The sequence below is a fragment of the Suncus etruscus genome, chromosome 17 (genome assembly GCF_024139225.1).
Source record: "Suncus etruscus isolate mSunEtr1 chromosome 17, mSunEtr1.pri.cur, whole genome shotgun sequence".
Lineage (NCBI taxonomy): Eukaryota > Metazoa > Chordata > Mammalia > Eulipotyphla > Soricidae > Suncus > Suncus etruscus.
In genome coordinates this window covers 55,787,488-55,800,085 of record NC_064864.1, presented here as the reverse complement: position 1 = coordinate 55,800,085, position 12,598 = coordinate 55,787,488, and the positions used below count along the sequence as shown (strand labels likewise).

The window sequence follows — 12,598 nt, the reverse complement described above, 5'->3', positions numbered from 1 at the left end:
TTGGCTATTTCCCTTTTATTTGGGAGCATAGGAGATTTTTTTGCTCTGGCTAGACCTGGCAGGTCACACTAAGAAAACCCTTTCAACTCTTTGTCTGGGAGGTCATTTTGGGGTGATAGCCCTTCTCTTCCCTTCTTGGGTCACTGACTTGGAGATAAAAAAAAAATCAGATCTGGCACCATCATTTGGTGGATGTGAGCAACTGCAGCTCAGAGGTGGAATGAGGAAGTCTGGTTCCCTATCTGTCTGTGAGATGCATCCAGTGTCCTTCAAGAGCAGTTGGCCTAAACTCAAACGCTTCCCTCCGTCTTAGGGACTTTGCTTTTTGTTTTTTAGGGCTTTTCAATCTCCGAGGCTCAGATGTGGAACACAATCCAGTATTTTTCTCCTACGCAATCATAGGACTAGAGACCATCATGTGAGTGTTTGAAAGTCCTTCCTCACAGTTTCTTCATCTTTCTGGGTCCAGCCCACTACCTGATGTTTCACTGATAAGCTGCCCTTTTTCCTCCCTTCCTTTTTTTTTTTTTTTTTTTGGGTCACACCTGACAGTGCTCAGGTGTTACTCCTGGCTCTGTGCTCAGAAATTGCTCCTAGCAGGCATGAGGAACTATATGGAATGCCAGGATTCGAACCACCATTCGTCCTGGATTGGCTATTTGGAGGCAAACACCCTAGGACTGTGCTATTTCTCTGGCCCATGCTGCTTTTTAAATTTTTCTGCATCCCCCTATTTCCCTTATCTTTCTCAACAGTAGGTATTTATATGTGTTCCACTTCTACCCCAGTGATTTGAAATCTATGAAAAGATGCATATGAGGTGAAAGAATAGGATGGCAAGGTTGTCAGAGCCAAACCAGAGGGAGCGATGTTAGTTCACAAACTCCCTGCAATTAGTCTTGTTCCTACAGCACATTTGATTCCATGTGTTCTCATAGCAAGTCAAAGGAACATGAACTCAGTTGAATAATTCTGTGTCTTCAGCACAAATGAACTCAGCTTGCTGGTCAGAAATTGCATGGAAATGACTTTCTATTGAACTATTAGTTTATTTTTTCAGGTGTTTCTCGAGGTCTTTCTGGTCATTGTCCTTTTTTGGGGACAATTTCTTCACTCATAACATGTTTATCAAGTGGGTCTCTATTGGGTATTGGAGTAAATGAGAGAAATGACCTTAGAGGTTAAAGTTGGTAAGTCTAGTGTCTCTTGTGGGGATTTGGGCACAAAAGTGGACATTAATCAGTACAACGAGAACCAGTGTGATCTTAAGGGCATGATTTAGAGGAGACGTTTTGGGGAAAGTAAAATTGAAACTGATTATAGTCCATGGGAGTAGCTAATAGGGGAGTAGGGAAGGAAAACGATGGGGAATAGTGATCTAAACCAAGGGAGCAGTATTTTAGAGGCTGGTACAGTCACAGTGTATGTGTGGAAGGCTAGGAGTGGTTGCAACACAAGGCTGTGTGGTTGCAACACAAGGTGAGCAAAGATGAGCAGAGGCCACAGAGAAGATAGCTGTGTGAGCCAAATTCAGGAGCTGGGTCTTAAATTCTGAAGACACTAGAGAACTAGGGAATGAATCTTTCTCAAGGGATTGTCTCATCAGCTTTACAAGTCATGTCATGACTATGAAAATTAGAATGGACAGGGCAAGGTTGGAGGCAGGCAGACGGTTTGGAGTCTTTGGCATTAAGCAACTGTGAGGTTCAGTATTGGCTGAACCGAGATGAGGTTATTGTTAAAGCTGTACAGATTTGAGGAGGTGATGTGGGGTATCAATGAAGATGGTGCCTAAGTTCTGACTTGAAGGATACGGTCAGTTCAGGAGCTGGATTTGGGAAAGGAAGAGTGGGGTGAGGGAAATGCAGGTTTTGGTCCTCAGAACAGATCTTTCTTTTCTGTGAGAGATGGGGGGCAGCCCAAGAGTTGAGCCTCTCCTTTTATTTCTGCAGGCTCTTCATTGATGGCGACCGCATAGATGCTCCTAGTGTGAAGGAGCATCTGCTGCTTGACTTGGGCTCGGAACCCGAGTTCAGAATCCAGGTGCTTCCCTACAAGTTCATCCTGAATGAGCTCAAGACCCTGTGTGCCAACCTCTTGTCAAGGGAGAAGGTGTGGGTCAGTGACAAGGCCAGCTATGCTGTGAGCGAGGCCATCCCCAAGGTTGGTTGCCCTGCTGAGACACCTCAGTCCTGCCAGCCTGCCCATTCCCTCCCAGATCCATTAGGAATGGTGCAGTGTAGTCTGGGAATCAGAGCTGGCTTGGGCAGAGTTCCAACTCTGGGTGTCAGGATGGATGCGGCATCTTCTGGCCAGGTCCCTTATGTGTAGCCATATTGAGAGTCTGAAAACCTGTAGGAATCATTGAGTCCTTAGTTTCCTCAAATATAACATGAGAGATGATTTTAGATGTTGGACTTTGAGGCTGTGATATTATAAATATTATTTCTTCAGGGAGAGTTGAGTTTAATAAGCTAAGTTCATTGAAGGATGGTCTGAAAAGAAAAAAGTACTGGATCAAAAGGTGGGAAGGTAGGATAAGAACAGAGCAGGGGGGCCCGGAGAGATAGCACAGTGGCATTTACCTTGCAAGCAGCCGATCCAGGACCAAAGGTGGTTAGTTCGAATCCTGGTGTCCCATATGGTCCCCGTGCCTGCCAGGAGCTATTTCTGAGCAGACAGCCAGGAGTAACCCCTGAGCACCGCCGGGTATGGCCCAAAAACCAAAAAATTAAAAAAAAAAAAAGAAAAAAAAGAACAGAGCAGGGAGCATGTAAATGGATGGTACTAGGGTTTCACTCTCCTAATCCTTGAACATTGTTTAGCTGAAGAGTCCTGATGCCTCAAGAGGCTTGATTCCAAGACTAAGTGATAACAATAGTCCTGCCTTTAACTAAGCTCCTGCTGCCCAATGCTAAGCCTGTCTCTTCATTTTAACTAGGGTCTAGGACAAGACTTGAGTACAGACTAGTTGTAGCCTTTTTTGACCTTCCTACTAGACCCTTGGCAAGCCCAGCAACACTGTCTCATCTCCATGGAGGTGTGGACTTCCCTGGAAAGAGCCCAGCCCTGATCTTTTCAGCCTGGCTTTACCATTGCAGTTCTTCCTGCCACTGCCAGACTGTGACCCTCACTCAGAATTTGACTTCCTCAAAGTGCTGCCTGTTCCTGCCTTTTCTTTTAGGTGTGTGTTAGAGAAGGATGAGAGTTTGTGCTTGGGGAAGAAAGCCTTTGTAAAACTTTGAAGGTGTTGGTTGGCAGAAATTCCCTGCTTGTTCCAGCACAGGGCTCCAGTCCAGCTATTTCTCCACCTGATTAGGGTCTTTCCCAGCCCTATTTATGATCTGAACATTAACCCTAGTTGATGTGGACTTTTGAGTATTAGGCGAGGGCACTGGAGGTCTCCTGCATCAGTCATGTGTATCCCTAGATAGTATGAGAAAAGTCTCAGTGCAGCAAGAAAGGGGTCAAACTCTGATTGGCAGGTGAACTCAAACCACAGATAGGGAGACTTGAGATGCAAAGTCCTACTTGAGGCACAAAATACGACTGTTGACTGCAGCCAACATTCCGCAGAAGTTGATGTTAGATTCTGGAGTTGAAGATCGAGACCACACAATTGAAATAATGCAAAGCAAAGCTTTGTTCTATCAACCAACAAGCTACAAGCTGACGCTCTAGGGTCATCTCCCAGAGAGACGACCCTGCCCAGGGTCACAAGACAGGTTATATAGGGCTAGAAGCATGAAGTGTTGCCCTTTAAGTTGGTAGGCTGTTGTTTAGGGTGTTTCTAGGATGTTTCATCAAGTCCGTTTTATGGCTAGATGTTTAGGGCAGTATATTGTGATTTATAGGGCCTTGGGGTATATATTTATTGTTGGAATAGAATGGAAACTTAGCCTTGTTAGCCTTAAATGGAATCTTAATATTGGGTTGACAAATGGAGTTTCTTCTGCTCTAAGTTTCATAGTCCTTCCTCTTCTCTTGGACCTGAGTCAAATCTTTGACTCTCCTTGATAGAGAAATGTTTCCTCAGTGTATTAAAAAAAGGGTGAAACTCTGATTTTCAGGTACATACAAACCACAGATAGGGGGAGGCTTGATACACAAAGTCTTACTATTGGCTGCAGCCAACATTCCACAGAACTTGATGGATAGTAGTAGAAGAGCAGTGCCTTGTGCGGCAAACTTAGTTTTTTTGGGAGGAGTTTAAGTCTCCTTGTTCAGGCGTAATTTGCCCTAAAGGACTGCTGTGAGGGTCTTGAGTGGAAGACAAATGCCCTCATTTTGTCTTAATGTCTGAGGTGCTGGATAAGCAGGTGATGTTTGTGGATATTTGCAGTGGAGCCAAGTTTTATTCCCCTCCTACTGTGTCCCTAGGAGCACCGCTGCTGTATGCCTTACACCCCCATCTGCGTTGCCAAGGCCGTGAAGAATTCTGCTGAGTCTGAAGGCATGAGGCAGGCTCATGTGAGTACAACAGGCTTTGCAGGGGAATGGATGCACGACCTGCCTATGGCATTGAGCTTCACACAAAGTGAGAACCTCTTAGCCTGCAGAGTTCATGGAGAATGAAATAATGTTCTTGATGGGCTACAGCTCTGCAAGGTGTGACATAGAACACAGATTGATGTCGGTGAAGAAGATGAGACCTTTGGAAAGAGTCAAGTTGTGTTTCGAGACTAGCAGAGGCTCTAAAATAATTTGGAGTTCAGAGATGGTTTTTCGGTGGGGCCTGTCTTTTTCTGACCCAGTGATGGACAGGCTTTGAACCCTCTGAGTGAGCTGTGAGCATGCAATGGTACCTTCCTGACTGCCTGAACTCTTAACAGCAGGGGGGCCTTTTCCCTGCAGTTGAAGTTGCTGAAACAGTGTTTGCAGGAAATGCCCAAGAGCTGTGACCCATTGTGCTGCTAGTTGGGAGTGGGGGGTAGGGGTCCTGTAAGAGCACGCCTCCATCTCACATCAGGCCAGGGCAGGGCTTTGAATCCACCCCTCAGATTTCTAAAGATGAATTAAAAATTACCTCCATTGTTTATACAGATTAAAGATGCTGTTGCCCTCTGTGAACTCTTTAACTGGCTGGAGAAAGAGGTTGGTTTTTAAATCTTTGTTAAATCCATGGCTGTAAGGTTTTTCATGACTCTCATTGTGGTGCTTTGCATGCTCTGCTGACCAGATGCCTAAGATCTTGATCTAATGAAATATATTTTAACATTGTTTCAGGCAATTTGGTACATGTAAATACAAACTCTTTAATTGTAAGACATAGTAATAAGGATACAGAAGAGTCCTTTTTCGATTAAATTGGACAATTGGGAATTATAACTAAGTGGAATATCATTATAAAGAAGAACAAGAGTGTATTAGGAGAAAAAGACTGTTGTATACATTTTGACTGTGCACTAAAGCCATAAATCTTCTGATATTAAATTCACAGTTGAATATTAGCTTCTTGCTCATTCACTTTCTGATGATGATAAAAGGTGGTGCTTTTATCATCTGGCTATCTCTTTGTTTTGCTATTAAACAATATTATGTTACCTTTACATATTATATAAACAAGTCTTTAAAGATTAATTGGAAGAAGGAATTTTTTTTTACTATTTTTTACTGGGGTGACAATTTTTTCCCCTCTTGTGAGAATAACTTTTCAGTGTCACTCCATTTTCATTGTCTTGCAGTGTATGGTTATTCATTATTCTCTATCATGTGTTTTTTTTTTTTTTGGAGGGGGGTACACCTGACTCTGTGCTCAGGAATCAGTCCTGGTGGGCTTGGGGGACTATATGAGTTGCTAGAGATTGAACACGGGTCATCCGCATGCAAGGTAAATGCCCTGACCACTGTAATATTACTCTATCACTCCATCCTCCATGTAAGCTTTTTTTCTTTGTTTTTTGGGTCACACCCGGCAGCACTCAGGGGTTACTCCTGGCTTTGGGGTCAGAAATCACTCCTGGCAGGCTCAGGGGACCATATGGGATGCCGGGAGTTGAACCACGGTCCTTCTGCATGCAAGGCAAACACCTTACCTCCATGCTATCTCTCCGGGCCCGCCCCATGTAAGCATTTTTAATGGCTTTGAGGCCTTCAAATGATCCAAGTGGAATCTGTTTGCTGAGTAAATTAACTTATTTGAACATTCCTGTTTTCAAAATATTGGTTTAAATTGATTTTACTACTATCAATAATCCTGTAATAATCTTTTTTTCTCTTTTTTTAGGTTAAATTTGTTAAAATGATATTCTAGGAAGGGAGGCTTTTGACTTTAAACTTAGATGTATTGAGTTTTGGGATGCATTGTACTGAGGCAAAAATAGTTATGTGGGAAATTATGTGACTAGGAATGCTTCTACTTTGGATAACTTGGGTGGACACCTTTGGAAATCCCCCTAGAGTTCCAGATGAGATATATCTGATTTCTGTAGATTGGATATCTGAACCTAGGAATTTGGAAGAAGCCAATTTTTATTGCACCTCCTTTGGAGCTGGAGACACTTAGACTTAATGCCACCTGATGACTTATAAGCAACTTCTTTGTAGGTGCCCAAAGGTGATGTAACAGAGATTTCAGCTGCTGACAAGGCAGAGGAATTTCGAAGGTAAGGATCTATCTGGGGTACTAGGAATCTTGTGTTCATTTCCATGGAGAGTCAAACAAGGCTGGGAAGGCCCTGATTCTTGGCACAGAAAAATCCTTTCAATTCCTTTGCTGTGTTTCTGTGTTCCAGGCAACAGGCTGACTTTGTGGATCTGAGCTTCCCAACGATATCCAGCACAGGACCCAATGGTGCCATCATTCATTATGCGTAAGGCATGCAGAGGAGCACACTTCTTGGCTTTGTTGCTGTTTCTGCCCAAAAGCCTGAGCAGGGGAAAGGCATTGTTGTACCAGAGGCTCTAGTATCCACCTCCATGTGTCTGTTAAAGACACTTCTGCTATTAAGGTCTTAATTTCTGTGAATCCTCAAGCTTTTGCCTTTTGGATTCACATTTGGTGTTGACATTCCATGATGTTGTCAAGTAGATAGGCCCTCTTCTCTGACTCTAAAGCTGTATTTATAGTTCCTGCATCTTAATGATGGGGATTTTTCATTGTCTTCTATTCCTCTTTTGACAGTTTTCTTGATGTACTAGATCTGAAATCTTTTGATCTCTAGTACCATCATAGTTTAAAAAAATACCATTATTTTGAGGGCAAACTTATGTGTTAGGAATATAAGTAGTGCTTTCTTTTTCTTCCCTTTGGACCTGAGTGTGGCACTCCAGCCAATGGGGATTCTTAAAATTGTGTTCAAGGGTGCACAGGCCCACAGAGCTGAACATTCTTGAACTGAGAGACAACAGGAGGCACAGCTAAGTTTAGGACTAATAAATTGGCTTTTGGAAGTGGTAGGTGAGGGAATCTGGCTTAGCCATTGGACATTAGGTCGATGGATTTACTTTGTCTTGGACACTTTGAGTTTTTTACTCTCATCTATAACCTGTAGTGAAAGAACACCGGTGTCTTTCATGTCTTGGCTTTTTTTTTTTTTTTTTTTTTTTTTTAAGTAACGGTGTTTAGTTTTCTGTCTTAGGACAGTTTGAATCTGAGTGGGAGATAGTCACAGATGACTCTATCTATCAGATTAATGCTTCTGGTCCAATATTAAAAGATGAAAAAGATGTTAGTTTTAGTCATGTTTAACTCCAGTGATGAATTTGCTGGCTGGGATATGAGCCTAGAGCTTTGCCCATAATTAATACATTAAAATATTTCAGACTATAGGTAAATTGCTTCTCCTATGCTGTTTCTTTGTTGTGATCATTGGAAGAGAGGCAGAGTGTTAGAACTAGATTAAAATCTGCTTGTCTTCTGAAGTTGTTCAGCCCATCCTTATTTCTTAAAATAATGTTTGAAAGGATGGAGAACCCCTTGGTATGGGGACACATAGGGAGACACCTGATGTGTCAGGACTGAGTGAGGGACCTGGAAGGATCCCTATTTCAGACCCCCAAGACAAGTGACACTGGATTGATTGCTCTTCTCTATGTCTGTGACTCTAGTTTGTTCCCATTGCTTCTCTTGATTATTAGTTCTGTGGTTTTTACCATCATCTCCAAGAACCATTTGTGTTTTTCCCAGACATAAATGGAATTATAGACAAAGAAAACTGTTGTGTTAAATAATTAATGATGGGGCTGGATGGCGGTGGATTTTTCTCCGTGCCATTTCAGTTCACGTGGCTCTGCAACCTCCATGCAGTCGGCGAGTCCCAGGCCCAGGTGAAATCACTCACTCACAGTCAGGCGTCAGGAAGCAACTTTATTCAAGCCCTAGCCACCACGTGTGTGTGGCCTATTCATAACCTTTCAAGCACAGCAATATTTTGCTAGCCCTGCATCTTATTTCCTGTTAGCCATCTTCCCTTTGGGCTCCATGCTGGTCAAAGACCAGAACACAGAAACCCAGAAGCCAGAACGCACAGCAGCGCAAAAAGGGCAAAAAGCCAAAAACGGCCGAATTCCCTTGGTTCAAGCCTTATTTAACATTTCCCAGACCCCTCCCAGGAATGGTAGGGGCTCGCAGGTAAAGTTACACCTACTATCCGGTTCCCAAGACCCCTCCCAGAAATGGGTGGGTCTAGGGTTTTAAATAGGTACACCCACAGAAAACCATTAACCTTCCTTTTCAGCAGTTCTCTATTGGAGAGATAATAGATTGACCGGGGCCTTGAAAAGTAGAAGGTTAATCTTAGTTGGATCAATTTACTGGGTAGTAACTTAATTTTGATATGGTTTGAGATTTATATAAGTTGCAGGCAGGAATAAGTACAAGACACTCTATGTCCTCTTCCAGATTCAGATTCATTTGTGGAATAATTAATTTTAATTTTCTTTTTTAGGCCAGTCCCAGAGACAAATAGGACCTTGTCACTTGAAGAGGTGTATCTCATTGACTCAGGTGCTCAGTACAAGTAAGTAAACTAGGCTGCCTTAGAACTTTACTTGGCTGGGAGAAGGCAGTTTAGTAGCCACATATGCCAGGCACTAGCTGGTAATCTCATGCTGCTTGGGCCACTCGTGGAGACATTTTTGTGCCTGGGTCTTATTTTTAACCTTTAATTGAATAGTCCAGTTCTGCTCATTGCTTTCACAAAGGACTGTCTGATAGATGTTTAGTCTTTGGCTAGAAGTTGCTAAATACTCAATAAATAGTTGAAAGTAATTGTTTCAGAACCCTTGGAATGTCTCCTGCCCCAAACTGTAAACTGTCTGCTAGTTTCCTGTATTTATAGCAGACTTTGTGAGGGATTAATTTTGAGTGACTCAATTAGAAACAGGCATTTCCCTGAATTTCTGAATGTCCTTTTTCATGTCCTGCCGCCTTCACAATCATCTTGAATCAATTCTCAGAGGAGAAATCAAGATTTGGTTGGGATGTAGGGCGAGCCCAATTGCAGGTTGTATCTACCCTTGTGTATTGTGAATGCTGATGCTGTAAATATTTGTTTTCAATTCTTTGGGGATGTGTTCCTAGGAGTGAAATTGCTGGGCCATATGGTAACTTTATGTTTAACTTCTTAAGGAAATGCAAATTGTTTTTGGAAGTGACACCTTATTTTATATGTCTGCCAACAATACTTGTGAGTTTGTGTTTCTCCATATCTTGTTTGATCAAAAATGTATTTTTTTTTTTTTTTGGTTTTTGGGCCACACCCGGCGGTGCTCAGGGGTTACTCCTGGCTGTCTGCTCAGAAATAGCTCCTGGCAGGCAAACGCTGCTGTGCTATCTCTCCGGGCCCTTGATCAAAAATGTATTTTAACAGAAAGCACTAATGTGTCCTTTCTTTTGGAAAGGGATGGAACCACAGATGTGACTCGGACCATGCACTTTGGGACCCCCACGGCCTATGAGAAGGTACAGAGTGACAGAGACCTTGAGAGGACTCTCTCTTACGAAGAGCATTGCTTTTATGGAAGGGGTTGCATAAAAGCTGTATATATGTACTATAGTCAGGTAGCTCATTTCTGTAGTCAAGCTTTGTCTACTGTATGACAGCCACTTGATTATAAGAGAAATTATACAGCATTCTGTCTGCTAAGATCAAAACAACTCAGTCAAATTCTAGAAGCTTTGGCCTCTCAAGTCTGGAAGACTCTGTGGGGATGGAGTGGAATAGTGAAATACTTGCTCGTCACACTGCCTAGATTGGATTTCTTCCCATTTCTCTGCATGTTCACGGTTCCTATTTACAGACTCAACTCTCTAGTAAGCCACTGAAATTACATATCCTGCTCAGTTTCTGCTCTGCTTAGTGTGGAAAGGAGTAAATAGCTGACCTGAGGGAGAGAGTTCTGGAGACTTCAGATCTTCTTTCCTGTTTATTGGCTCTATGACCTTGAGTGAAACACTCAGAAAATGCCTAAAAATGGGGATGAAAGTAATTGCTTTCAAAAGCTGGTTGTGGAGTTTCCCAGGCCTGTTGCTAAAGTTGATTCAGTCTCCAAGTGAATCTTATTTTTTCAGAAGCCCCTCTAAGAAGAGGGTTTTAAGTGCCACAGCAGAGGAGCATTTGAATTTGGGTCCCTTACCTCAAACAATTATATGCTCCGGAGTTTAACTTGGGTCCCAATACCTTTGTTGTAAGGCTCTGTGCTGGATCAAGTACTTGGGGATCAGATTGGGGTGGAGTTTAGTCCTGACTCTGATGAGCCCCTGACCTCTGTAGGGTTCTCTAAGCATGGTGTGTGGAACAGGCTTTGTTGAAATGGGTCCGTTTGCCTCTGGGCCAGATATTGCTACTTAGGCCTAGCCTGATAATTAATCTCTCTTTAAAGTTGAGATGGCAGTGTATCCTCCTCAGAAAGTGTGGGCTTTAGGGACCAGAGTGATAGTACAGCAGGGAGAGCATTTGCCTGGTATGGAGTAATCCAGATTTGATCCTTGGCATCTCATATGGTCCCCTATGCCCACCTGGAGTAATTCCTTAGTGTAGAGACAGTAGTGACCCCTGAGCACTGCTGGTATGGCCCCTCCAAAAAAGAAAAAGGAAGAATGGAAGGGATGGAGGGGGAAAGAAGGGAGGAAGGACAGATGGTCTAGTGCTGGAGAGTGTGTCATTCATAGAGGAATGAATGGCTCAGTGGTTTTAGGAAGTGTTAGTGCATCTCCCTGTCTCACTATCACTTGCCTGACAGAGAGTTTGTTAGAGTTCTCTGTAAGAGAACCATCTGCAGCCTAGTTCTGTTTTTCTAAATGGAACTTCATGTGTTTTTTGGAGAATTGGTTCCAGGACTAAACTTCCTTCCCCTCTGAATATTTTTCTTTTTATTTTGATTTCCTCTGAGGCATTGCTAAAAAGCCATTTGAGGCCAAGTTTTCTGAATGACTGCAAAACTAGAGCTCTGAGATATTCTCTGCTCTGCTCTGTAACACGCCTTGTGGGTTTTCTTTGGCAGGAGTGCTTCACTTATGTCCTCAAGGGCCACATAGCTGTGAGCGCAGCCATTTTCCCAGCCGGAACCAAAGGTAGGTGGATCTGCCTGTCATGTGACAGCTTCTTTTTTCCTACTCATACTCCGAGATCGAATGCCAGAAATGTCTTCTTACTTGCCGTGTGGTTCCCCCAGCCCAATTCAGGCCCAGCCAAGATGGGCAGAGTGCAACTAGGAGTGAGTTTTTGAGCCACTAACTGAGCTCAGAGGGCTTCCCAGGGTCTAATGATTGGATGCGATTTGACTTGTGTAGCTTTTTTCCATCCACTCATGGTACTGGATGATACTTGGTGGTTCCTACAAGATGATATTCGGCCCAAAGGTGCCGAAGGTGAGTAGAAGTTGCTATAACCTACTTTCTCTTTCTTTTAGTGTCTCCTTTTCAGGATCCTAACTGCCATTTTTTTGGGTGGGGCCCAGATTTCAGATATAAAGGTCTTTGCTTGCAGATTGGTGGACGAGCCATTAGCTTGGGAGTTACCAAGACCTGGGTCTTTATCCCAGTAAGTCTGGGCATATGCTATCTCCCAGAACTTTAGCTTCCTTCAATCCAAGGCCTGTCTGCTTACTTGCAGTCTGGTTAGAAATTCATTTTTCTGAAACTTTATGGGCTCAGTGCTAGGCCAAATTCTCTGCCATCTGGGCAACCCCTGACTGCTGCAGGTGTCCATCCCCTCACCTGGACAAATGATCCTCTGGCTTCTGGCTGAGTTCTGGCTGGCTGGAGCACTGACCTCCCTGGAGCTCTGATTGTTAGAAAGTTCTTCCTTATGGCCTGGCTGAAATATGAATCCTTCAGTAACTTTTTCCTGCTGGTTTCAGTTTCACCTTCTGGAGCCAAACATAATAAATCTAATCTCCTAAAGTGCTTTGCAAATTGAAAAGTGCTGTACAAATATCATCAAGTGGTTCTTTATATGTCTTTCAGGCCACCTTCTTGACTCCTTTGCACGCTCAGCTTTATGGGATTCTGGCCTGGATTACCTGCATGGGACAGGGCATGGTGTTGGTGCTTTTCTGAATGTTCACGAGGGTCCTTGTGGGATCAGCTATAAAACATTCTCTGATGAGCCTTTGGAGGCAGGCATGATTGTCACTGATGGTAGGTGTCTGTAAG

General features: G+C 43.3%; 1 protein-coding gene across 2 annotated transcripts in view; it reads left to right on the top strand.

Annotated features, from left to right (window-relative positions):
• The window catches only part of XPNPEP1 (X-prolyl aminopeptidase 1), a 47,947-nt gene that overhangs the window by 31,020 nt on the left and 4,329 nt on the right, over positions 1–12,598 (top strand). For both annotated transcript variants that reach the window (XM_049790582.1, XM_049790581.1), the window contains 10 exons: positions 337–418; positions 1,953–2,163; positions 4,381–4,470; positions 5,044–5,094; positions 6,547–6,605; positions 6,735–6,812; positions 8,889–8,960; positions 9,844–9,904; positions 11,446–11,515; positions 12,410–12,583. In XM_049790582.1, coding sequence (XP_049646539.1) covers positions 337–418; positions 1,953–2,163; positions 4,381–4,470; positions 5,044–5,094; positions 6,547–6,605; positions 6,735–6,812; positions 8,889–8,960; positions 9,844–9,904; positions 11,446–11,515; positions 12,410–12,583 — 948 coding nt within the window. The remainder of the gene's footprint in view (positions 1–336; positions 419–1,952; positions 2,164–4,380; positions 4,471–5,043; positions 5,095–6,546; positions 6,606–6,734; positions 6,813–8,888; positions 8,961–9,843; positions 9,905–11,445; positions 11,516–12,409; positions 12,584–12,598) is intronic.